Source organism: Narcine bancroftii, chromosome 13 (assembly GCF_036971445.1).
Source record: "Narcine bancroftii isolate sNarBan1 chromosome 13, sNarBan1.hap1, whole genome shotgun sequence".
Taxonomy (NCBI): Eukaryota; Metazoa; Chordata; class Chondrichthyes; order Torpediniformes; family Narcinidae; genus Narcine; species Narcine bancroftii.
In genome coordinates, this window is record NC_091481.1 from 34,428,925 (window position 1) to 34,453,288 (window position 24,364).

The following is a 24,364-nucleotide window of genomic DNA, read 5'->3' on the forward strand; positions in this document are numbered from 1 at the left end:
CAGAGTCTGTCTCGACGACACATGATCTTGGTGTCTCAGCTTCTCTGATGACCTTTGCTGGGGTCCATGTTTTCAACATTGGTTCTTGAATATGTACATGCTGCCCTCTGAAGAGTTCTGGCAATGTTTGTTATAATGCTGGCGTCCTTCTTCTCACGTGTCAGCCAGTCTTCTTCTGATTTCCTCCTGGTCTTCTGGAGGGTGTATTTTGCTTGGCAGAGTTGTTTTATATCTCCTACCATTTAGAAGTTCTGCTAGGGACTTCGTGTCAGCCCTTAAAGGTGTTGCTGGTAATGACAGAAGGAACTAGGTACGAGTCTCCTTTTGTTTCGCGACACTGAACTAGTGTGCGTTTCACTGTTTGCACTTGCCTTTCAACGGACCCATGACCTTTGGGGTAGTATGGGGATGATGTAGTGATAACAAATCCATACTCTGCAGCCAGGTTTCTGAATTCTTGTGACATGAACTGTGTTCCATTGTCACATATTACTTGTTTGGGTATTCCTTGTTCAGCAAGGAGTGCTCTCATTTCTGAGGTGATAGTTGATGCTCTCAGGTCTTTCACCCTTTTGATGAATGGAAACTTAGAGAAGTAACAGGCTACTATTAAATACCACTCTTGATTCTCGATGAACAAGTCTGCTCCCACTGTGTGCAATAACCTGGCAGGTACTTCTGTGGAAATCATTTCTTTCTTTTATTGTGTGTTTCTGTTGATCCTTTTGGCATATCTTCATCTGGATCTCATAATTGACAGAGATCAATTGCAACTCCCAGCAGGTATCCAGACCTAGAATTGCTGGTCTGTCTGCATCTACCATGTGGAACGTACAGAGGATGTTCTTTCCCTTATGGCAGCCATTGATCTTAACTCTCCCTAGCTGCTTCATCAAGGGTCACCATTGGCTGTTAACGTGACATTTGCTGTTTCCAATGCACTGTCTTTTGGATACCCTTTTATGATGTTCTCTGGGAACATCTGGCGGTGGAGTCTGAGTGGAAGGACATTGCTTTGTGATCCAGTATCCAGCTTCACTTTTAAGTTAAGTATCATAGGCTTGTTCTGGATTGTCCTCTGTATTTGGATCCTTGTGTGCAACTCGCTTCCTTCTTCCATCTCACCCGACATCTTGTATGGATTCCATGTCCAGTGTCTGGGTGTGTTGTATGGGGTGGATCTTCTTCTTGTCTTTTTTCTTTACTGGTATTACTGTTTTCTTCATACCAGACTTGCACATCTTCGCCCAGTGGTTTGCTTTACCATAGGTTCAGAACCGTATACAGGGCATTTGTTTCGCTCATCAAAGGGGTTGTTTTCTGCCGCACTTCCTGCAGGTCTTGAGGGGTTTGCCCTTTATACCTTTCCTTCTCTTTGCTGTGGGTGAGTCTGCATAGAGAGGGATTTCATTTGCTTCCTCATAGCTTCAAAGGCTCTGGCTGTGTCTATAGCTTTGGCCAGTTTCAAACTATCCTTTCCTATAAGACTTTTGCACTTCAGGATGGACACTCCCCCATATTAGTTGATCAACTAATCTTTCCTCTATAATCCTTAAATTTGCATTTTGAAGTAACAATTTTTAGTCTAGTGAGGAAGTTATCAACAGTCTCATCAGTCTCTTGCATTAAGCCTTGAAATTCATAGCGTTTAATTCTATGATTAGACCTGGGTTTGAGAGAAACAAACTTTGCAAATATCTGCTCTGGATCATTTTTCTCCACCTCTGTAAGCTCCCAGCTATTAAATAAGTCAAGGCCTTGCTCCCCGTTCCAGAGAAGTATATAACTGACCTTCTCCTCTGCTTTTGCATTTTTAAAATAGCTAAATTGCCCTTCTGGTGAAACTTTTTAAACAATTCAGCAATGTCCTCAGCCTCCCCGTCCATCACTGGGTGGAGTGCTGTTGCTCCAGCCTTTTTTAAGTAACGTTTTTTACTTCCCCTTTGTATTTCAGTGACTTACAATATAGCTTTATTCCTGTTCTCTTCTTCCACTTGGAAGCCACCAGGATTTGTGGCAGAGATTCCTTGTTTAACTCACTTCTAATTTCTTTTTCTATTGGGGAATGTTTGTAAGTTTGGTGTAACACTGAGGTCTGATCTTTGCAATATGAAGTATTGGATGACTGGACCATTGAGCACGCTCCACTTTATTGGGTGGAAGGGGCTCTGTGGCGAAGTGAATCAGGAAGCGTTGGTCAAATGTTCCACAATGCACCCCAGTGTTCTTCTGTAGGTAAGCAAATGAGGACAAGGTGGCAAGAAAGCAACCAATTAGTTTTACGACACCACAGTGACATCTTTTATTTTAGACCTACAGCACATTAATTAACAGGCCCTCGAGCCCGTGCCACCCAATTAACCCACAACCCCCGTACTTCTTGAACAGTGAGAGGAAACCGGAGCTCCTGGAGGAAACCCACACAGACACGGGGAGAACGTACTGTTATGAGCCTAGAGGACTCCAAAACCCAGCAGCAAATGAAATTTGCCAAGACAAATGGTTACTTAAACAAAAGTTAATTTTAATTTTCTTAAACATGAAATCTTTAACTTATTGCAAAAAACTTAACTTAACCCCCTTCTAATTCTAAGGGCATATGTATGTAATGTGTGTATAAGTTTAAAAAAAAGTTCCTTAATTCACAGTCCAATCTCACTTCTCACTCCTCCAAGTTCACTGGTTGCAGCCAATTCTTGTACTGTGCACAGAATTTAACATTTATGAATCTTCATGCTTTGGTGCTTGGAAGGTAAATGGTTACCACTCAGGAAGGTTCTTGTCAGTTTTCAGAGAGAGAGTTGTTGCTCGTTGGACACCCACAACTGATTCCTTCCGATCAACCACTTCAGTGTTTTGCCAAAGAAACTTGCCCCATCAGGGTTCTCTAGATAATAATCTCTTTCTTTCAGGTCACCACAGAGTTCCTTTTTGATTCCCTTATTTCAAGTGAAACATTAGACAGCCGGTCCTTACCTCTTGCATGAACCACAAGGGCTTTAACCAGGCTGAACTAAGCTCACAACCCGTCTTCCAAATGGGGTTTTCCACAAGCTTTCCAGCTTGTCCTGTTCCAGTCCCAGCTGCTGCTGCTGACGGTAGCACTACAGAACTGAATTCTCTCTCTCTCTTCTCAGAGGAAAAAGCCTGATGTATTCTCTGCTTGCAAAACCACATGACCCTCTTAGAACAGCAAGTTCCACTCCAGACAGCCTGTGGCTCCGACAAGTTCTTTCATCTGTTGCCTTTTTGTAAACAATCCATTAGTGATGTCTCTTGGGCACTCCAAAGCTTTTGCAAAGAGTCTTGGTGCCGGCTTGTCTAGCATGAACAGAGCTCCAGTATTTTAAATAAGATCTGTTTTAAAGTGTTTGTATGTTACCTACACTAAAAAACCTTCCCCAGTTTATATCCCAAAAACATATCTATAATCTGTCACAGGCATCAGGCCAAAAATGTGATGAGAGCCTTTGCCCAGTTCCCGAAACCAACACCAGTTTCTTCGATGGTCACATGACCAGAGAGGGAAGTGTTTTGCTGGGTCATTCCTGCCCTGGAAGAGTACATTATCACTGGAGTGAATCTTGTTTGACAGGTTTTTGGATAATTAATGAGTATAGCATTCTTTTGTAAGATATGTTGATGTAAGCCTTTGCATCAAAATGTCAGTATTGTGAAAAACTGGAATTATTGGCTTTGCTGTTCAACACAAGAAGCTCGTTGTGTAATAATGATGTATTTTCCCACTTTGTAGCCTTTCAATGTGTTTTTAATTTGTATTGTTTTGTAAAAGTGACTAAGTTAAAGCATAACACTGGACCACAATAATTTTTCAAAAGGTTTGCTTCCTTGAAAAATAAATTGGGGATTATGATAGACAACTTCAAGCTAAACACAAATAAAAATTCAGATTTGCTGTGTCATGTAGCAAGTTGAAGAAACACTAAATCAACCTTATTGAATTCAGCATGGTTAATCGCACAATGATGCTAACCTAAAAATGTTTTCCCGCTGATTTTTGCCTGTACTCAGCATCTGATGCCTCTCATGCCAGTGTCCAACAATCGTCGATCAGCATTGATGGACTTGCTTTTACACGGTCGCAATGTACCAGTGAAACTTACCCTGCATTCGTCACTGACTGCACCAAGAGCAGCGAGGACGAAATCCAAGTGCAAATGCAGAAAATGAATTATCAATGCCATGTTGCACATCATAGATTTGTGTGCTTGAAGTAGACTTAAAATATGGCAGAAAAATCACAAAAATAGGTTGTATTGTTTTCAAAAAAATGTATGTGATAGATACACCCAACAGTGTTCAGGAAGCAAAATCTTCGTTGTTCAGCGTAATCAGGCTTCTCAATGGATAAAATGAACAGTTGTTGTTTTACCTTGTAAGACAAAGGAGGAAAAACCCAACACCCAACCCCAACCAACCAATTTTCCCCTGCAACCGCTGCAACCGTGTCTGCCTGTCCCGCATCGGACTTGTCAGCCACAAACGAGCCTGCAGCTGACGTGGACATTATCTCTCCATAAATCTTCGTCCGCGAAGCTAAGCCAAAGAAGAAATGTGCTCTTGAGGCCTCCTCTTCCAAGATGGTTTGTCTGTCATTGACACAGAACCTGTTTTCAGGTAACTTGCATGGTGAACTACTGAAAAATTTAGGTGTGGAGGATCACACCATCCAACCCAAATTAGTTTCACTGAAACAAAACCAGCCAAATTCAAGAATAATTGAGCACTAACTGGGGCCATTGAAGAGGAGGTTTGAAAAATAGGTGTTAGCCTCTCACTCCACATGTACTACCAACAAAATGATGTTTCTCCGGACCACCGTCCAAACACATACACAATACGTAGTGCCTAATAATGAAATTAAAAATATAAATACTCAGTTGGAGGATAAATCTCACAGGCCTGCAGGAAGAAGCTATTTCCCAGCCAGACGGTCCTGATTTTGATGCTCCTGTGCCTCCTTCCTGATGGTGGTGGGTCAAAGATACGGCGCACTAGAGGAAAGGGTCCTCAATAATCATCCAAGCCCTATTTACACAATTCTACTGTTGAATGTCATCAGTAAAGAAAAGAGAAATCCCAAAGAGCTTCTGGTTGCTTAAATGACCCTTTGACGCCCAGTCCAATACTTTGTAGCTATCGTAACACTGGACCCACAGCTATGCCATTGATCCGGAGACGTCTTTGAATCCGACTACAGCAGTTAGCAAATATCAGTGTCAATTAATTAAAATGGACTGAAATTAAAGCTAGGGTCAGCGATCATACTTGACTAGCGATCTATAATTTAAAATAAAGTCTTGTCCTCCTGGGATGGGGGAGAAAAATCTTTCCTTGGTTTAATCCAAGTGTAACTCGAGATCTATTAATGGAGCTGACTCAGTTCAGGGACAAGTAGGGATGGTCAATAAATGCTGGCTTTGCCAGCAATGCAAGAAAGTGGGAAAGGGCCTAGGCCATTGGAGCCAGCTCCATCAGTGAATGCGATTGCAGCTGACCTGCCCCAGCTTCTGTCAAGTCCATGCAACTTTTAATTTCTCCCCCCCCCCCCACCCCTTTCAAAAATGTTCATGGTCTCCAAGCTGGTGTATCCTTTCTGAAAGAGGGGAAACACAACTACACTCTATGTGCCAGGTGCAACACCCTGTTCAACTATAACAGTACTTCCACCTTTCTAAATTCAAACTCCTTCCCAATTGACTCAATACTCTTTCTTTTAAAATAAAAGTTTCAGACTCTGCCTAAATTGGACCATTTTCTTACCACGTTTTGAGTGAAGACCTTTCATCCTGCTTCCCCTGAGCTTAACATTAATTTTTCATCCCAGTTTCTTAGAACTGACACTACCCCAAAATACTTGAATGCCACGAGAGGCAGAGAGCTAACTAACCCAGTATTGTTCCCAACGATTCTACGTCAGGGGCCAGCCAGAACCCCATTGCACGTCTTCTATCCAAGAGACTCTTTTTAGCTGCTGTGCTTGGCTACCTCAATTTTTTGTGTTAATTTTAAGGGCATAGCAGTCAGTGCAATGCTGTTACAGCGCCAGCATTCGGGACTGGGGTTCAATTCCCGCGCTGTCTGTAAGGAGTTTAGACATTCTCCCTGGGTCTGCGTGGGTTTCCTCCGGATGCTTCGGTTTCCTCCCACTGTTCAAAGTGTACTGGGGGTTGTGGGTCAATTGGGTGGCATGGGGTCTCTGGGCTAAAATGGCCTGTTACTGTGCTGTATGTCTAAATATTTTAAATATAATAATTTAGAGGTACAGCACGGTAATGGGCCATTCCGGCCCACAAGCCCGCATTGCCTAAATACACCCATGTAACCAATTAATCTACCAACCCGGTACGTACTTGGAATGTGTGAGGAAACGCAGATCAAGGGGAGAACGTACAAACTATTTACAGACAGCGGCGGATTTGATCCGAGGCCGTTGGCAACTGTAATAGGATTGCGCTAACTGCTACATATGTGTAAATACACGGAGGACAGAGGCATTTTAATGAGGGACAGTCACACCCCAGGAATAGGCTATGGCATCCTATTGTGGCTGGGAGACGCTCACTTCGGGATTCAAGGACAAGAGCAGGGAAGTTTTTTTGCAATAGCACAGGGAGTCAATAAGACTATACCTTGAAAACCCCAACAGTTTTGTCTCCTGACCCATGGAAGGTTCTTGTGATGGTGTGCAGCAAAGAATAGCTTACTCCCATCTTCTGTATTGGCAAATTTAAGGGATAACTTTTTAAACATGTGGTTTGCTTGATAGATGCCTTGATGTTGGAGCATCCTTATCCACTCTCGTTCTTCCCGGGTTGTGCAGCGACCACCTTGAGAGTTTGCACAGTCTCCAGCACTCCAGGACACCAAAGCCCAATGACGTCTGCAACTGATGAGCTCTTTGGTGGCCGCTTGAGGTAACTATCCAGGTCGAACAGTCACTTTGAACTGGAGAAGAATGCCAGATCTCACTGAGTTCCTGTTTAGCAGCAGTTCATGGTTCTGGTTGGAAATTGATTCCAAGGCTACTTTGAATGTTTGTAGTAGGTACAAAATAAAGCGTGCCTGCCAAGTGGGGATGTACAGTAAAATCTGTAATCTAGCATCCAGTTGTTGGGAACTCCTGGAGACAGACTGGAGATGGCGGATCTGAAGCCAAGCACATTTTATTGGAGAAAGCCAGCAGTCGAGCAGAGTCGGTGGGAGAGAAAGAATGATCAACATTTTGAGCAAAAAAAAACTTCAGGGCTGAGAGAACAAAGGTAGTGGGAGGGATGAGGCAGGAGCCCTACGTTGGATTGGTCAAGCAACCCAAGGTGAAGCATGCTGAGCAGAGGCAGTTGATTGGCAGGGGCCAGAGAAACCAAGGGGATCAGGTGGAGGAAGATGTACAGTGTGGAGTGGGTGATTCGAAGGCTGCCATCGCTGGAATCTGATGGAGAAGGTGAAGATGGTTGTTGATATGCAAAAGTGTTGGACAAACACCGCAGGTCCCTCAGCATCCACAGGAGGCAAAGGAGTATAACCAGGCCTGAGCTCTTCGTCAAGGTTGACTTTGACCTTGCCCGAAACTTTGGCAGGAGATGTCAGAGCAAGTGTTGCACCTCCTGCAGTTGCAGAGGAGAGCACCAAAGGTAAGAGAGAGGTGGGTGTGGAGTGGACAGAGGGGGTAATCCCTACACAAGGTGGAAAGGGGTGGAGAGGAGTTAGATGTGCTCAGTGATGGGATCTAGTTGCAGCTGATGGCAGCCATGAAGGATGATTTGCTGAATGTGGAGGCTGCTGGGGCGAAGGGTAAGGTTGGGGAACCCCATCCCTGTTCAGTTTTTTGGGGGGGGGATGCAGATTTCCGAGAGACAGACAAAATGTGAGAGGTGGCTTTATCGACTAGCGTAGCAGAGAAGCCGAGGTGATTGAAGAAGGAGGGCATTTCAGACATCCTAGAATGGAAGGCCTCATCTCGAGCAGATGGAAGGGATGGCATCCTGGCAGGAAAGGAGGCAGTGTAGCTGAAGAGGAGGTGGATTGGTACTGAATGGTTTGTCACCTGAGATGGAGACAGATCTAGAAAATGCCAGAAATGATTGAGTGAATTTCCAAACAGTGTAGAGGTCACTCGCCAAGTTGAAACTGATGAGTTCTGCATCGTTGATGTGACGGGGGGTGGGGGGGGGGCAAGAGACCTGGGGAGTGGAGCTGGAGGTTCGGAGTGAAGGCTGTTCCACATTGGGGAAATCCTGACAGTTTGGCATCTGGCGTACTCATTAATCTGGAAAGTGAACTGGGAGTGCACACTGTGTGGCCAGGATGGTACTGGGATCAGGAACGCGGGCCAGTGTTGGGCCATCTTATTTCCCACTCCATGTGAACTCACTCGGTTTTGCTGAAAAAGTTGTGATGTAATGTGGGGAGGGGAAAAAAGTGAAGATAAGTGTTGGAGTGATACAGGATAGTGTGGGAAGCCTGCTGGTCTTCCCCCTTCCAGAGTCCATCAGCTGGGCAGGAGGGCTCAGCAGGACTCCAGTGTTTGGTTCTACTTCTGTCAGGTGGCTCCCCACTCTCTGCTGCTCAGTCCACTGTTTGAATTCTCCTACGAGTGCACCCCCTTTCTCCCATTTCCCCCTTCTTCCCAACGATATTCTTCAGGTTCCTGATCCCTGTGGTGCAGGCACGTCGCACTCCGGACGTCACAATCACCCAACGGTGATCTGCGGTCGATGGCACGGGGGAAAGGACTGTGGGCCCATTCATGTGGAGATCCATGAACTCCTTGCATCGGCTTCTCTTCTCCACTTCCCCAGTCTTGCTATCAGAGGAGTCCGGCCCATGTCGTCAGCCATTCTTGTCTTCCCGTTCGTCTTTACCAAGTGCCTCCAGCAGATTGTGTTTGGCACGTGTAGGTCTTAACTGTTGTGCTTTAATAAGAACTTGCTGCCCAGTCTCTGCAGATGGAAATTGTAAGCCCATGAACGCCTCTGTTCACAGTCCATTCCATCCGTCACGGATGCCAGCAGTTTATTTGAGCATTGCCACTCTCACATCTTGAGAAGGTGAGAGTTCCGCAGAATCTTTCATTGTGATCACAGCTTCCTGTCCTTCCTGACGTGACAGAGGTGCAGAACTTTTAAAACCCAGTTTTAAAGTTGATATGATAAAACCTGGCTGTAAATTTGCAATGCAAACTGGACAAAACTGGTGAATGTTGACTTGTTTTTGCTTTGCCTCCTGTTGTGGTTTGAATTTCCATTCCAGTGTTTTTGTCAGTTCCTACTGAACAGTGAAGGTTCTTGAAATGCAAAGAGCTGGCAACAAATTGACTGTGTTGGTCTGCTCCAATAATGTCAGGGAAATTGTTTATGGATTGTGAGATGCAAATAATCAACTTTATAATCTAGCAACAGATGCACGTTAAACCCAGATGGTGTCCAGACCAGTGAAGGACTTTCTGTTTCCAGTCTGAACGGCGAGCTTCTGATTAAGGTTAGTGTTGCTTCTTGCGTATTTGCTCTTGTTTTCAGGGGCTAACACTCTCTTTGTAGAGTTAAATCTATGAACTATTGAACACTGCAGCACAGAAACAGGGCCTTTGGCTCGTCGAGGCTGCACTGATCACGTTCTGCCTAGTCCCGCTGAATTGCACCCAGATGATAGCCCTCCATACCCACCCCCTTCCATGTACCCATCCAAATTTTTCTTTAATGTTGAGAGTCTGCATTCACTTCAGTTTGTTCCCCACACTCTCCGTGTGAAGAAGTTCCCTTTGCACATTTCCCCATTCATGCTTAACCCATGTCCTCTTGTTTTTGTCTCACCCGACCTCAGTGGGCGAAAAAAAAGCCTGTCTATCCCCTTCATAATTTTGTACACCTCTGTCAAATCTCCCCTCATTCTCCAATGCTCAGGGAATGAAGTCCTAACCTGTTTTACCTTTCCCTGTAACTCACTTCCTCAAGTCCCAGCGACATCCTTGTAAATCTCCCTTGCACTCATTCAACCTTATTGAAACAGGTTTTTACATTTCAAAGTTTTGAAAGTCTTGGTAATCATCTGGCATCAAATCAGAACCAATTGATAAGGTGTTGCTTTGAGGAGACGAGGATCAAAAAGGCTCTGCTGGTGGTGGTTTGTTAGGTGGGTGCATGTGTGTTTGTGAGCGCGTGAGAGAGAGTGTGTGTGTGTGTGTGTGTGAGTGAGTGAGTGAGCGAGCTTTGGTTGTGCACAGTAATCTCAACAAAGCATGTAGACAGAACTGTAGAACCAAATGTGGGAACTCAGCATAGAAATCTTCATGTTCCGAAAAGCAGAAGTAATGGGTTTTGAAATATCCCTCGGTTTTGAAATGTCAGAATTCTTAAGATTGGTACAAACAAATGTCTTTTTTTTGTGGTATTTTTTAAATTCTCTTAATTAAACTATCCTTCCACAGAGCACCATGTTGAGTATGTGACCAGTGTGAGGAAATAAAATTCTTTCTAGTATTATGTAAAATAGGGTTGCTTATGGTTGGGTTGTGATCTGAAATTTACATGGAACCTTTCATAGCCTTTGGATATTCAAAGTGTTTTAACATGGTCATTGAAGAAGAAATGCAGAGAAAGCTGGTACTGCAGAACTTGCAGAGATTGATTGAAAGGGAAATATTGATCAGGACAACAGAAAAGTGGGGTTTTGTTGTTGTTCCAGTCCTGGGAGATTCCTCAAGGCTTCAGATTAATTATTGACAGCACCTCCTGGAGTGACGCTGAACATCAGTAACTGATTGATCGGGTCCAGCAGTGTAACCCAGGCCCAGTGCTGAGGTAGATCAGGTATGGGTGGGAGAAGAACTACTAGATTTTCCATCCATTAATCCTGGTTTGGACTTGTAGGAGTTGGCCATGTGGCTTGGCAGAGATATTCTGTGAACTTCCAGCCACCAGAGCTGAGTAGCAGAGACCGCTCACTTTTAGTAGCATTTTGATTGTTTACTTGATGAGGCTGTGTACAATTTACTTTATGCATTGCCAATTAGTGGTAATTCTGTAACGCCCACAGGAGAAAGATTGTAAGGGATGTCATGTAATCAATCAATCTGAAATCATCAATGTCTCTCCTTGCCGGGAGCAGAGGAGAAATTCTGGGCTAGGGGTCACGTGGAAATGGGGAGCATTTACATTTAAAATGGGGTCAAGTGGAGATGAGCTGGAGGCCAGGTTCAGTAGAAGGCCAGGCCGAGAAGTGAAGGTGAATGGAGGGTGGGCCCAAACTGTGTCTGATTCACTTGGGTCCATTCTAGGACTTGCTCAGGAAGTCCTTCTGTTAAATTCAACTGCTGCAAATTAAAACTGTCAGGTTCTGCACCCGCAGAATGGTGGGGGGTGGACCACCCCACTGATGGTCCAGAGGAGGGGCTTCGCACAGGAAGCATCTTCATCAGATGCCTGACTGAAGAGGGGCTGGATCCTCCATGCCAGCAGGATCTGTAATTGAAATTTACAGACCCGATCTGGAAACCGGCCTAATTGTGGACCGTTCCAGACATTTTCAGCGGCACAGATCTGAAAAAGTTGGCACCAACCTTCTGAATCTCTGGGGAAAATCCACACAGAAATTCTTCCCACTTGCCTTCATGAAGAGATAATGTCCTTTTTGAAGTAGTATTGGCTGAGGGATAAATATTGGGCAGAGAATCATTCCTCTCCTTGAGCACATTTCCTTTCACTTTAAACCTGCTGGTATTTGATGTTTCCAGTCCATGGGATGGGAATGATTTTGGCTGTCTAGCTCTCCCCTCCTCCTCTGATGCTGAGATAACAATCCAAGTCTGTCCCACCTCTCCTTGAAGCTAGCAACCTCCGATGCGGTGATGTCCTGGTGAGCCTCTTCTGCACTCTCCCCAAACCCTCCACACCCTGTGAGGTGGTGACCAGAACTGCATGCAACACTCCAGATGCAGGCTGAACAATGTTTTGTACTATGGATTTCTGACATTTTGACTCAGTTGCCTGGCCAATTGAAACAAGCATGTCCCGTGTTCATCGCCACCACTTTTGGGGAGCTTTGGAATGGTGCCCAAGGTCTATCTTCCATCACCCGCCCCCCTCCCCAACATCAGTGCTATGAAGGACCTTCCTGTACATTTATCACACCGGATGGTTCCAGTATGCGTGGGCTGAAGTACATACTGGAACATTCCAGTGCAACGCTGGAGATTTCCAGTGTCCATGAATGGCCCTGGTGCCCAGGACCCTGGGAAAGGGGATCCTCCAAGTCGACACAGAGTCACTGAGCAATAGGGTTTTGTAGTCACCAAAATGGCCAGCGCAGAATCACTGGTTCGATCCTGACCCTCGGTACTGTCTAGAGTTTACACGACCTTCATGTGACTGGATGGGCTTCAGACATCTTTATGGCCAACTGTTTTTTTTTGTTTTGCCGAGAAGGTAGATCCAACATCATTTACCCAAAAAGCATTGGCAAAATACAGTTTCTAGCCTGTTGTGTATGCAGTTGCCTGTTGTGCTCAGTTGTATTCCATTCCTGCTCACAGCTGTGATGTTGCCTCAGGATATGGAGTAACCTGCTGGACATATTAACCTGTCCTGCAGTTTGCAGTTCCTAAGTTTGTTTGTCTGTGTTCTCCCTCTTGAACTGCTCCTACTCACCCACTGATCTGATTACCTTGTTTACAGCTGATCCCCATAGTCACCTCCATTTTACCCTCACTCTCCCTGCTCCTTTCTGTGGCTGAATGAGAAATGCTGCAGATGCTGGGGTCGAGAGCAGTGAATAAATGTGTTGGGGAACTCAGCATTGGGAAGTTAAGGTATTATCTAGTGAAGGACCCAGCCCTGGAATGTTTGCTTATCCTTGTATGATCTGCTGAGTTTCTCCAGCACATTTGAACTCCTTTTGTTTCCTTGCCAGTTCAGACGAAGGTCTTTGCCGTGAATCGTTAGCTGTTCCTCTTCCCACAGATGCTGCCTGACCTACTGAGTATACTTCCACTGTTTTCTGTGTTTGCTTCTTCGGAGTTTGTCATGCTCCCCATTTTCACTCCCAGGGTAGATGCAATGCCTGCATTTAGATTTTTAACCCCAGTTTCATTTTGCGGTTAACACCTTGCTTTCAGACGAAGAGGGGAACTTTGCTTCCCACCCACCATGTTGTGTCCAGCAGGAGCACAAAGTGAATTGGATGTGACCACAGAAGGTTTGAAGGGGCAGGATGTGTTGTTAATTGTAATGTGCACAGACATACAGTGAGAGTCTCCAGACAGCCTGCAAAAGAGGAGATCTAATTTTTTTTTTTTCCCCTCTCCCACCTGCCGAAGTCTTTGTGGGGGGGGTTGAAATTTGGAACCCACAGCCTGAGTAAGTGGTGGAGACAAAGTTCCTCAGAACATTAGGAAGATTTTTCAAAAATACTTGAATCACTGTGACATTAAAGCCTATTGGGTTCAGGATAGCCAGATACTTACCAAAATAGTCTCCCCAAAGGGTTTTGGCCTGAAACTTTGACTGACCGTTTCTCTCCACGGACTCTGCCTGACCTGCTGAGGCCCTCCAGCTTTTCGTTGCTTGCTCACCGATTCTACCACCTGCAGTTCTCGCTCTTCTCTCGAACCTTACTAAAGTTGGATTGTTGAAATTTTTTCTGTCCAGGCACCTGCTGAGGAGGCTTTGAACCACAACGAGTTGCTGGAGACTGGGTAAGACTTGCCTTCTTCTGCAAGGGATCTCATCATTTTTTTTGTTTAAGTTTGCTCAAACCCAGAACTAACCTTGTGTTGGGATCCTTTTTGCAGCGGAAACCCTGAGGTCCGCCAGCGAGGGGAAAATCGGGTGGTTGCCTCGAATGGTTCTGCAATGTCTGGTAAGTGCAAGGCATCTGGATTTGGGGATGGCGATGTGGAATGTGCCGTGCCCGTGACTTTCCTCCTGTGCCTGAAGCAGGGTCCGCTCCCTTGGATACCTCAACGAAACAGACCGACGACAGCTCACAGGATGTTAAAAGAACACACAGAGAAGACAGCGAGAGCAGTGCCATTGTGGATGGCGAAAGTGAAGGTAAGAACTCGAGTGCATTTCTTCAGGTACAGTATGTTAGTTTCTGCAAGTAGCCGCCTTAACATTTGCAGTGGTATTGTGTATTGAGCCAGCAACCAGTTTGTTGCAACCGGTTTTCTCCCATCAGTAGGGCTTTTTTTTACATAAGGAATGTTTGCAGCCAATTTGTTGGTGAGGGAATGGGGTGTAGAATTGAAATTGTTGGCCATTATTGCAGCAGGCAGTGCGAAGGTGCTCAACAAAATGATTTTACACGAACCACGAAATTTGAGGTCTTTGAAATCGCCGAGTAGCAATTTATTACTTCTCAACCAACCTGTTAAATTTTTCATCAATAGATATAGCATAAGGAGTGTCGAGGCTTGATCTGATCATAAGGTGAAGTCATATTCCAGTCCATCTCACTACTCGTGCTCTTGAATCTTCTCCCTTGTCACTATTCGGGGCCCCAAACAGTTCTTCCAAGAGAAGCAACACTTCACCTGTCAATCTGCAGGGTCTCCTCTACATCGGGGAGACTGGATGCGGACTGGGAGATCGTTTTGTTGAGCACCCGCGCCCAGTGTGCTGCAACGGCAAGGACCTCCAGTAGCCAGCCACTTCAATTCCACGCACTATTGTCACACAGATATATCTCTCGATAATTTACTACCAAGTCAAGGCCACCTGCAAATTGGAGGAACAACACCTTGGCAGTCTCTAACCAGACGGCATTAACATCGACTTCTCCAATGTTGATTACCCCCACCCACCCACCCCGGTCTCTGTCCCACCATCTCCTCAACCTGTTTTTCCTTCTTTCCCCAATCAGAGCACTACCCTTCTTGGCCTTCTACCCTCGTGTGTAATGGTCTAATTTTGTGGACCAATTTTTAGGGTGAAATTTAGCGGTTTGATTATTACACTCATTCTACTTTTGGCCACAGTAAGTACCTGCATCATTCGAGGCATTGGGAGCTCAGATGTGCGGGCAGGTGGCTGAGGCGAGGGTCCACAGTCAGGAGATCTGATGGGAGGGTGGCAAGGGCCTGAATGAGAGCCCGCAGTCAGGAGCTCGGACGGGTGGGTGGCTTAGGTAAGCGTCCGTGGTTGGGAGCTCAGGAGGGCAGGGAGCTGGGACAAATTGGGGGGGGGGGAGGTCACCCTTTACATGGCGTCGAGTATTAAATGCGTATATTGAATGCTTCTTACCTGTCAGGGGTTAGTGTAGCAGTTAGCGCAATGCTCTTACAGCATCCACGGCCCAGGTTCAAATCTGTAAGGAGTTTGTACCTTCTCCCCATGACCTGCATCTGGGTTTCATCTGGGTTCTCCAATTTCCTTCCACCCTCCAAAACCTACGGTGTTGTAGGTTCATTGGGTGTAACTGGGCAGCATGGGTTTCAACGGCCAGAATCAGTTTCTACTGTGTTGTAAGTTTTTTTTTTGCTTCCCTTCCCCTCCCAAATCCCTTCCCCCACTTTTTTATTAGGGCACCTGGCTATTTGGCACTCCTGATGAAGGGCAGGGCTCAGGCCTTGAATGTTGACTGCCTTGAATGTCCTATGGATGTTGTATGACCTGCTGAGTTTCTCCAGCACATTTGTGTTCTACCTGTGGGGTAATATGTGGAGTATTGGTGTCTGTATTTGGCCAACAATACTGCTGCTTTGAGAAAGCAGTTCAGGGGTTTATTAAACTGAGAACTGAAATGGTTGCCTTTGAATGCAATAGTACAGGGACTTGCCACTCGGCCTACTAAATTTGTTCCTAATCTGATGCCAAATTAAACTAATCCCAGCCATTTGCACATGATTCTAGTCCCTCCATTTTGGCATATTGTCAATGTCTATCCAAATACCTTCCAACTGTAACAATATTATCAGCATCTCCCCGTAGCTTGTTTCAGGCACCCACCACTGTCGTAGTTTCAAATAAAGCTGCCTCATTTAAAACTTCCCCCTCTCACTTAAAGCTAATCCCTGGAGAATTGGGCTTTGGGGGTAAAAAGAGATCTCATTTTACATCGTCCACCCCTCAGCCTCCAGAGCTCGCTCGCTGTCCAACATATTGTAGCTCTGGTGACCACGTTGTGGGGAAAGGTTGTTCAGGACGAGTTTGTATCTGGTCAACTCAAATGAAGTCTGCATGATCCTGACGGCGCCCTGATGTAGCAAGGATTAGTGTATCTCAAACAAGGGACAATCATTTAAAGATGAGGATTGATCCATTTCTGATGCAGTTAAGATCTTTTTAAGTCTTTTTGGAACTCTTTTCCTTAAAGAGCAGAGGAAGGAGTATTTTGAATTTTCTTTTTAAGGCCAATAACGATCACTTCTTGACCAGCAAGGATGTGAAATGTTGCTGAGAGATGGTGGGGTTGAGAATACAGCCAGACCAGGCATGCTCTTCAGACCGACTTGAGAGGCAGAATATTCTACTCTTCCTCCAGAATGGCTGTTAGCACAACATGAATCTATGGGACTGAATTTGGAGTGCAAGTTGCCATCAGGATGCAATTTGTTTTTGGTAGAGTTAGAAGCTCATTTCAGGGCTCCCTCATCAAACCAACTCTGATGTGAATGTGGAAGTTTGAGCATGTGGTGAGAGTCTCTGGCTAGGGTCCTCCCTTGGGTGAAGGAAGTGCAAAGAGGGAAGTGAAGAATTGACTGAATTTCCATTTCTGCAGATGGTCCACGTCCTACAACTGGCAGCCAGCTTATTGCTGAATCTTGTGCCTCCCACAAGAAGCAACCAGAGTCGAGAAGCAGACTGAAAGTTAGCTTGGTATGGAAAATAAAATTGAAGAGAAACTGCTATTTGCAAAGCATAATGTTTGGGGGAAACCTGGTCTCTTTTTGTCAGTTATATAAATTGTCATGAGAGTGGAAAACCAAGTGAAGCTGGCTTCCATGTCACTGATTCCGCATCTGATTATCCAACAATCCATCCATCCTTGGCCCCATCTCCAGGTGATCAGCTCATCTGATGCCTTCATAGAATGGGACAGCACAAAGCAATCATTCATACACACCGTTTGTGCTCCCCCCCCCCCCCCCCAGTACGGTACAAACCAACCCACTATCCTTCTCCCACCACTATACAAACCCCCCCACCACTCTATAAACACCCACTACCCTCTCCCCACCCCTTTACAAACTTCCACCATCATGAGACCATCACACCCACCCCTCCCTCACCACTATCAAAACCCCACTCTGCCCACCACTACACAAAACCCATCCACCCCTTCCCCATCACTATACAAGCCCACCCACTACCCTCCCCCACCATGAGACAAACGCACCCACCCCTCTTCCACCATTACACAAAACCCACCCACCCCTTCTCCACCACACAAGCCCACCCACCCCTTCCCCACCACTGTACAAACACCCACTTCCCTCCCCATTTACGAACTCTTCCACCATGAGATAAACGCAACCCCTTCCCTTGCCACTCCACCCCCACTACCCTTCCCCTCCACTGTAGCTGTTGATATGCCATCAATAAGAGTTCAGACAAGTGAATGGAATAATACTTGGCTTTTATCAACAGACTCAATGCCACCTTAGTCTGGCCAGTGAGACACTGAGCACCATCGGTTATACCAGCTGGGCAGACACTCCTACAGCAGTAGCCAATACACAAGTATGTCTATATGAGTGACAGGTCAATCTTAGTACACCCGTTATCCTTCATTACAGGCCTTTCGGCCCAGAATGTTGTGCCCATCTATACAAACCTCCACAACAATCCTTCCCCTATCTCACATCCATAACCCTCTGTTTTTCTTACATCCACGTAGCTATCCAAGAGTCTTTTGAATGTTGCCATTGTACCAGCCATTATAATGCATTCCAGGCCCCCACCACACTGAATTTAAAAAGAACTTGCCTCTGCCTCCCTTGTAATTTTCTCCACGCACCTTCTGCAAATTTACTCTGGTATTGTATTTGCTCTTGTCCTCCCAGGAGAAAGATGCTAGCTGTCCACCCTCTCACAGCCCCTTGTGATCTTGTGTACCCAAGATTGTACAGGCCTTTGCCCAACTCATTCTTGGTGACCAAGTCTCTGACGGAGTTGGTCCCATTTGTCTCGGTCTGGTCCTTATTGTTGCTGAATCGTTCCTAAAGCCTGTCAACGCATTGGTTTCACAATCTTGTGCCTTCTCCTCTGTTGGGGGGGGGCGGGGGGAGGTGTTTAATGGGTAGACAGTTTCTTGCCTGCATTTCTCCAGGACTTGAATGTTCCTGGGAAGCGCTGGCTATGTGGAGTACTGACAACGGGTTTCCTTCTCAACCTCTCCCCCATCCCAATGTTTAGGAGGATACTCGAGGCTCCGTGGCTCTGGATGAGCCAAGCCCATGTGAAGGCAAGCCCAACTCTACAACCCCAACCTGCAAGGCTGAAGGTAAGAGTCATAAATTATTTCCAGTGTTTCTTTAGCAGCCTGAGTTGCAGCACAACGAAACACAACAAACTGAGAGGTTTAAATCCATTGCTCTATATAGAGATGAGAGAGCATTGTCATTTACAACCTGTCCTGACTTACAACCATCCGTACATACAACTGAAAAAAATACTGTATAAATGAACATCATAAATTAGCATCACCACCATGTATCATTAGGGGCTGGTGGTGGGCTGTCGGAGGTGGAGCAGGGCAGTGTGGGGGCTAGTGGCAGGCGGACGATCGTGAGACTCTTCCGGCGACCCACTCAGGGGCCCTGCATTCGTCCTGCTGCCCTGCTCTCCCCCAGCGGCCTGCTGTCAGTCCCCACACTGATCCCACTGCTCTGTTCCCTCCTGACAGCCCCCACGCCGATCCCACCTCCCTGGACCCTCCCGACAGCCCCCAAGCCGATCCCTTCGCCCTGCTCCCAATGGACAAACTATAAAACAGATACAATGAATTTCTGATTTGCATCCATTTTGAGATACAATCGGTCAGGATGGAACTCAGCCGTATGAGGGGGAAATATCGTTACATATATAATGTGCGGACACATCAAATTGTTGCTCTGCCATCAGGCAGGTCAGAAATACCAACCAGGATAGCATAAATGAAATTGCCACAATATTTTCAAGATAGTAAGAGAGATGAAAAATGTAACAGGATAGGTAAATAGTAACATGTGCAGTTTGTGCAAGAGAAAACTGTTTCAATAGGTCATTTGGTGGTCCCCGAGTAGTTTCTGATTGGGGTTGGTGGTAAGAAGAGGTTCAAGAGACTAATGTCTGTTGGACCACCTAGAGGGACTGGTCTTCAGGCTTATGCCTGACGAAGGCAGTGAGAAGAGGTTGTGACCAGGGTGCAGGGGTCCTTTACGATGTTGCCTGCCTTGAAGCAGTGCCTCAAAGGCTGTGCTGCAGTGGACGGAGGTCAGTATTTGTGATGGGCTCAGCTTGCCACTTGGTGCAGCTTTCTGTGTTCCTGGACACATGAGTTTCCAAACCAGGAGCAGAGAAAGGTGTATGGGGGGGGGGTTGTTCAGGAAGGGTCCTGGAGGCACTAGACAGTGGAAGGGGTCCTGTGATTTTGGGGGGCGGGGAGAGTCAACAGTTGCCTGTAGAGATTCTGAACATGAACGCGGTCAACCTGACCTCTCCATATGTGAACGAATAGCTGCAGAGATTGCAGTTAGGAATGAGTTCTGCATTCTCGGCAGACGTGAGAGGAACACCAGAAAAGGAAAATCAGGGAGGTGAGGCAGGACCTATGGAGGTCGAAGTAGTTTTATATCAGTGAAGTTCCAGCTGGCTTGGAGATCAAGATCCCTTTCTCTGCAGGGACCTAGGGCTCCAGGGCACACTGAATAATGAAAGTAATTCCCAGTGGGTCTATACATGACCTTATTTCCTCCTCCTTCCACCACCCGCCCCCCCCCCCCCCCACCAGCTTTCATCTCACCTGTAGCTGCTTCGTATCTCCCCTCTAGAGGTTCCATGCTTCCATTTCCCCTCCCCACCCCAGTGCTGCCAAGTATGGCAGTAATTGGAAGTCAGAAACATGGGTGGATGGGCTTAGCCACAGATGGCCTTGACCTTGCACCGTTGCTAATCGCTCCACAATCTGTCTTTCAGCTGAAGTACAGTCAGCTCAGTGTCAAGATCGGCCAAAAAAGACTACTTTGCAGAGGTAGGCATAGGAACAGTGTTCTCGCTGATCTCCGGGGGTTTTCCCTTGGCATTTCAGACTGACAATTTGCTTTGTTTTCCTACAGGGCTACAACCAGTGAACAGGAAGTGGAGGTAGGTACACTGACTTCAACCTCTCCATTATATACCGAGTCAAATCGCTGCAGAATAATAATTCTGAAAGTTTGGTAATTGAAGTCTTCCCAACTCCTATCTCCATGTCAATTTTTGTAAAGAAACTCTTGATAATTTACTTTTCCATAAAAATAATGGTACTGCCACATTTAATTCCTTAAAAAAATTATTTGGTATTAAACAAGGAATATATTGGAAAAGATCTTGAAAATGAGGAAATATTCTAATTTTAATGCAATTTACTCTTCCTATCAAAGGTAGGTCCTTCTATCTTTTCAAATTGAACTTAATCTTATTTAATAAAGATATGTAATTTAATTTATATAAATTTTGATAATCACCGTTACACCTAAATATTTAATTTTATTAGAACTCCTAAATTTTGTAATCTGTTTACAATCTGAGTAAAACTCATCAGAAATTAGGAGTATCTCACTTTTATCCCAATTAACTTTATAACCAGTCATTTCTCCATATTGTTTCAGTAGATTCTGAAGTTGCCCCAGGGAATTTCTAGGATGTGTCAAATAAATTAACACATCATCTGCAAAAAAGTTAATTTTATACTCTTCCTAACCAACTTTAATATTAACATTCTGTCTAATTACTTGAGCCAATGTATGGGTTTGGATATAATGTAAGTTTTTTTTAAGATGTAAAGGGCTGGCACACTCCACAGCAACTGATAATTACCCAAAATATGTATGTGTCTCCTGCATGGAGTGGGGGGGGGGATTAGTAGGGGTAACATTTTTAGCATGTTTTTTGCATGTATTTTAAAGTCTATAAATAAGGTTTTCAAAAAAAATCGCTGCAGAAGAAAATTGTCCCCAAGTAAACACCTTGCAGAGAAAACACAAAATTCAATGTCCAGAACCAATCCAACCCCCATCCCTCTGTGCATCTATTTGTGCTGCAAGTTCAAATTCTTCGTCTATTTGTACGTTGGATTGTCAGATCTTCAGAGCTTTCCACTGATCCGCGATACCCAAGTGTGCTGGAGAAATGTAGGAGGTCACATAGCATCCATGGGAAATCAGGGGAACCAACATTTTGGACCTGGGCTCTTCTTCAGGATTAAGAGGGGAAAAATAAATAAGGCAAACACCGGACTATAAAGGTGGTGTTGTGGGAAAGAAAGGCGCAGGAGGAAAAGCATTGGCTCGCAGCGAAGGCACGATAGGTGGATAGTGGGAGGGTAGAAAAGAGAAAAGCTGAGGAGTGGAGGGGGCAGAGAGCAGCTCTCTGATGAGAGAAGGAAGGGGGTGGGTGGGATGTGGGTGATGCAGGCAAGGCCAGTATTGGTTCACTGGCCATAATTAGGCAGTGGTGAGCTGCCTCCTCAGACCACTGCTGTGCCTCTGGTGAAGGGACTGACACAGTACTGATAGGTGTGAAGCTGGAGGTAGATCTAGTGACGATGAAGGACAGACAGAGTAACACTTCCCCATCCTGGGAAGGGGATGAGGGGGCAGCAGCTGTACAGGATCGTGTCTCCGTGCACCTGCTGCACGTGGGGGTGGGGGCGGGGGGGGGGTTGAGGTTGGGAGATGCTTCTGGAACAGGGTGGGGACAGTAACTGCAGTCCACTTTGTAGATGGTGCACCCTGCAGTGCCTTTGTCTGTGCACTGGAGACAGAACTTCAAGGTGGTGGATGGGATCCGAGCAAGTGGGCTGTTTTTCACAGGACGGTGTCGAACTTGTGGTGTAATTGGGGCTGCACTCATCCAAGCATTCCATCACTCTCTTCATTGGTGCCTTGTATGTTGTGAAGGGCCGAGGGGAGTAGGAGATGGATGCCCAGTCACTGTCCTGCACTTGTAAGCTCTACATTTGCCCCACTGGTCCAGTTGAGCTTGTAGACAATAGTCATCCTTCATTGAGTAAATGCAGGCAGGTTTTTTTTTTCCAGTGAGGCTGGGTGAGAGAAAAAACAGAGGACGGGGGTTAAGGGAGAAAGGGGAAATGTTTAAAGGGGACATTAGGGGGAACTCCATAGAGTGGAGAGAGTGTGGAAGGAGCTGCCAGCTGAAATGGTGAATGCTACATAGATTATAAGTGACACCACAAAAGTTAAAAGAATGGAATCCAACAATATTGGACAGATGTTTCCCTTGTAAACAAGAAATTGGAACAGTATTACATGCAATTTGGACATGTACAAAAGTGAAAACATTTTGAGAGGATTTAAGCTTAATATTAAATAGAATTACAAAAAATAAGATGCCAAAAATATCCAGAAATCTTCATGTTAAAAAAACATAAAAGACAAAGAATTAGGCCTAAAATTAGACAGGATTAAAAAAAGATTTATTATGATCGCAGTCGCAGCAACAAAAAAATACATAATGATAACTTGGAAAATGGAGGAAACCTTAAAAATACAACGATGGTACATTGAATTGAACAAGTGTATTCCATTAGAAAAAAATACCGACAATCTAAAAGACAAATATACTTTATTTGAACAAATGTGGGAACCATACATTAGAGTATATTAGAAACCACCAATTTCAGCCCTTCATTTCTTAAAGTGATAAGCTACAAGTACGAAAATACTTAAATATGAAATTTAGGATGACATGATTTCTTTTTTTTTCTCTTTTGTATTATTTTATTGTTTATTTATTTTTCTCCTTTTATTTTTGCTTTATGCTACAGGGGGTGGGGAGGGAAAAAATGTCACTGTATATTTTAATGATGAATGTTTGTATATATTGTTATTGAAGTAGTTCACAGTGAAGTATTAAATAAAAAATTATTTTAAAAAATTTGATGTTTGAGAAGAATTTGGATTAGTGCATGAATGGGAGGGGTATGGAGTACTATGGTCCATCAGGGGGACTAGATGGGCCAAAAGGACAATGAATCCAAAAAATAGAAAATAATTGTTCAATAATCTTAGTGCAAAAAGGTGCCTTGCAAGAGGGCAGAGCATCTCTTTGTGCTGTTGGAGCTTCCAAGTGTCTGGAAAGAAACTTCTTGAACTGAGAGGTGCTGGTCTTCAGGCATTTTCTGTACCCTCTGCCTGAAGGTCGTAGTGAGAAGAAGTTGTGATTAGGGTGACGGAGGTCCTTTATGATGTTAACTGCCTTTTTGAGGGAGTGCCTCACATACCCATCTGCAATGGACAGGAGGCCAGAGCTTGTGAAGGACCTGGTTTGAACTGTTGTCACTAATTACAGTGAGGGAAACTTATTCATGTGTTGTCTTAGAAGGGCTTTGGTCATCCAAGGGGTCAAAACCCTGCTGGTTTTTGTTCCTTGTTTTTGTTTGGGTGTCGTTGGAAGGTGGAGTTCAGGGAATGAGATGTAAGAAAAGCGTTGTTTTGCATGGGGCATAACAATCCTTCCTTTTAATGGATGTCCGTGGATCACCCAAAAATTATAGAAAAATTGAGATCACGAATTGTGAGGGTCGCAGAGTACAGTCAGGTTTCCCACTGTGGCGCTGTTGAACCTGGCATCGTATCACACCCTCAATCCTGATGATCCTTTGCAAGTTCCCACAGCTATTAGCAAGTATGATCTCTGCAGACACGTTTCACACACCGCAATGCCTGTGACGCTTTTCAAGCCCCTGGGGAGTGCGGCTACTGAACGAACATTGGGTTAGTAGGAGAGTGCCCATGGGGTGTCTCCAGGACCTGGATGAGCTAGTGAAATAAAAGAGCGTCAGCCAGGGGTGTGCTCTTCGTGAAAGGGGAGTGGCCTGTGCCTCTCCAGAATATGGCCAGCTAGTCCCAGCAGCCATTTGCTCGGATGCAACCCGAGGGCAGGGGTGCATGCCAGCGTGTGAACTTTGGGGAATCCTGCAGTGTCTTTGGCAATGCTGGTGTTTGTCCTGCAGAGTTTGGGTGGTCTTCCTGATACCAGATCACCTAGCGGCGATGGGAATAATCCTGGTGGTGAGAGTGACTCAGAGTTTTTAGGTAGAGCTGTCCAGGCATGAAAATCCTAAGGGATTCTGTGGGTATATTAATAGCCATGGATGTGGTGCTAGAGAATTGGAGGGTAGCTCACATTGTTTCGTTGTTTAA

The 24,364-nt window shown here is 45.3% G+C and overlaps 1 protein-coding gene across 6 annotated transcripts in view; it reads left to right on the forward strand.

The window, feature by feature from the left end:
* lrmp (lymphoid-restricted membrane protein) overlaps window positions 1–24,364 on the forward strand; it is a 174,894-nt gene that overhangs the window by 126,709 nt on the left and 23,821 nt on the right. For 5 of the 6 annotated variants that reach the window (XM_069908443.1, XM_069908444.1, XM_069908440.1 and 2 more), the window contains 9 exons: window positions 6,791–6,938; window positions 9,417–9,501; window positions 13,665–13,711; window positions 13,808–13,875; window positions 13,953–14,069; window positions 16,738–16,835; window positions 18,375–18,462; window positions 20,136–20,190; window positions 20,276–20,303. In XM_069908443.1, coding sequence (XP_069764544.1) covers window positions 6,791–6,938; window positions 9,417–9,501; window positions 13,665–13,711; window positions 13,808–13,875; window positions 13,953–14,069; window positions 16,738–16,835; window positions 18,375–18,462; window positions 20,136–20,190; window positions 20,276–20,303 — 734 coding nt within the window. The remainder of the gene's footprint in view (window positions 1–6,790; window positions 6,939–9,416; window positions 9,502–13,664; window positions 13,712–13,807; window positions 13,876–13,952; window positions 14,070–16,737; window positions 16,836–18,374; window positions 18,463–20,135; window positions 20,191–20,275; window positions 20,304–24,364) is intronic. The other variant, XM_069908441.1, reaches the window with a different exon arrangement.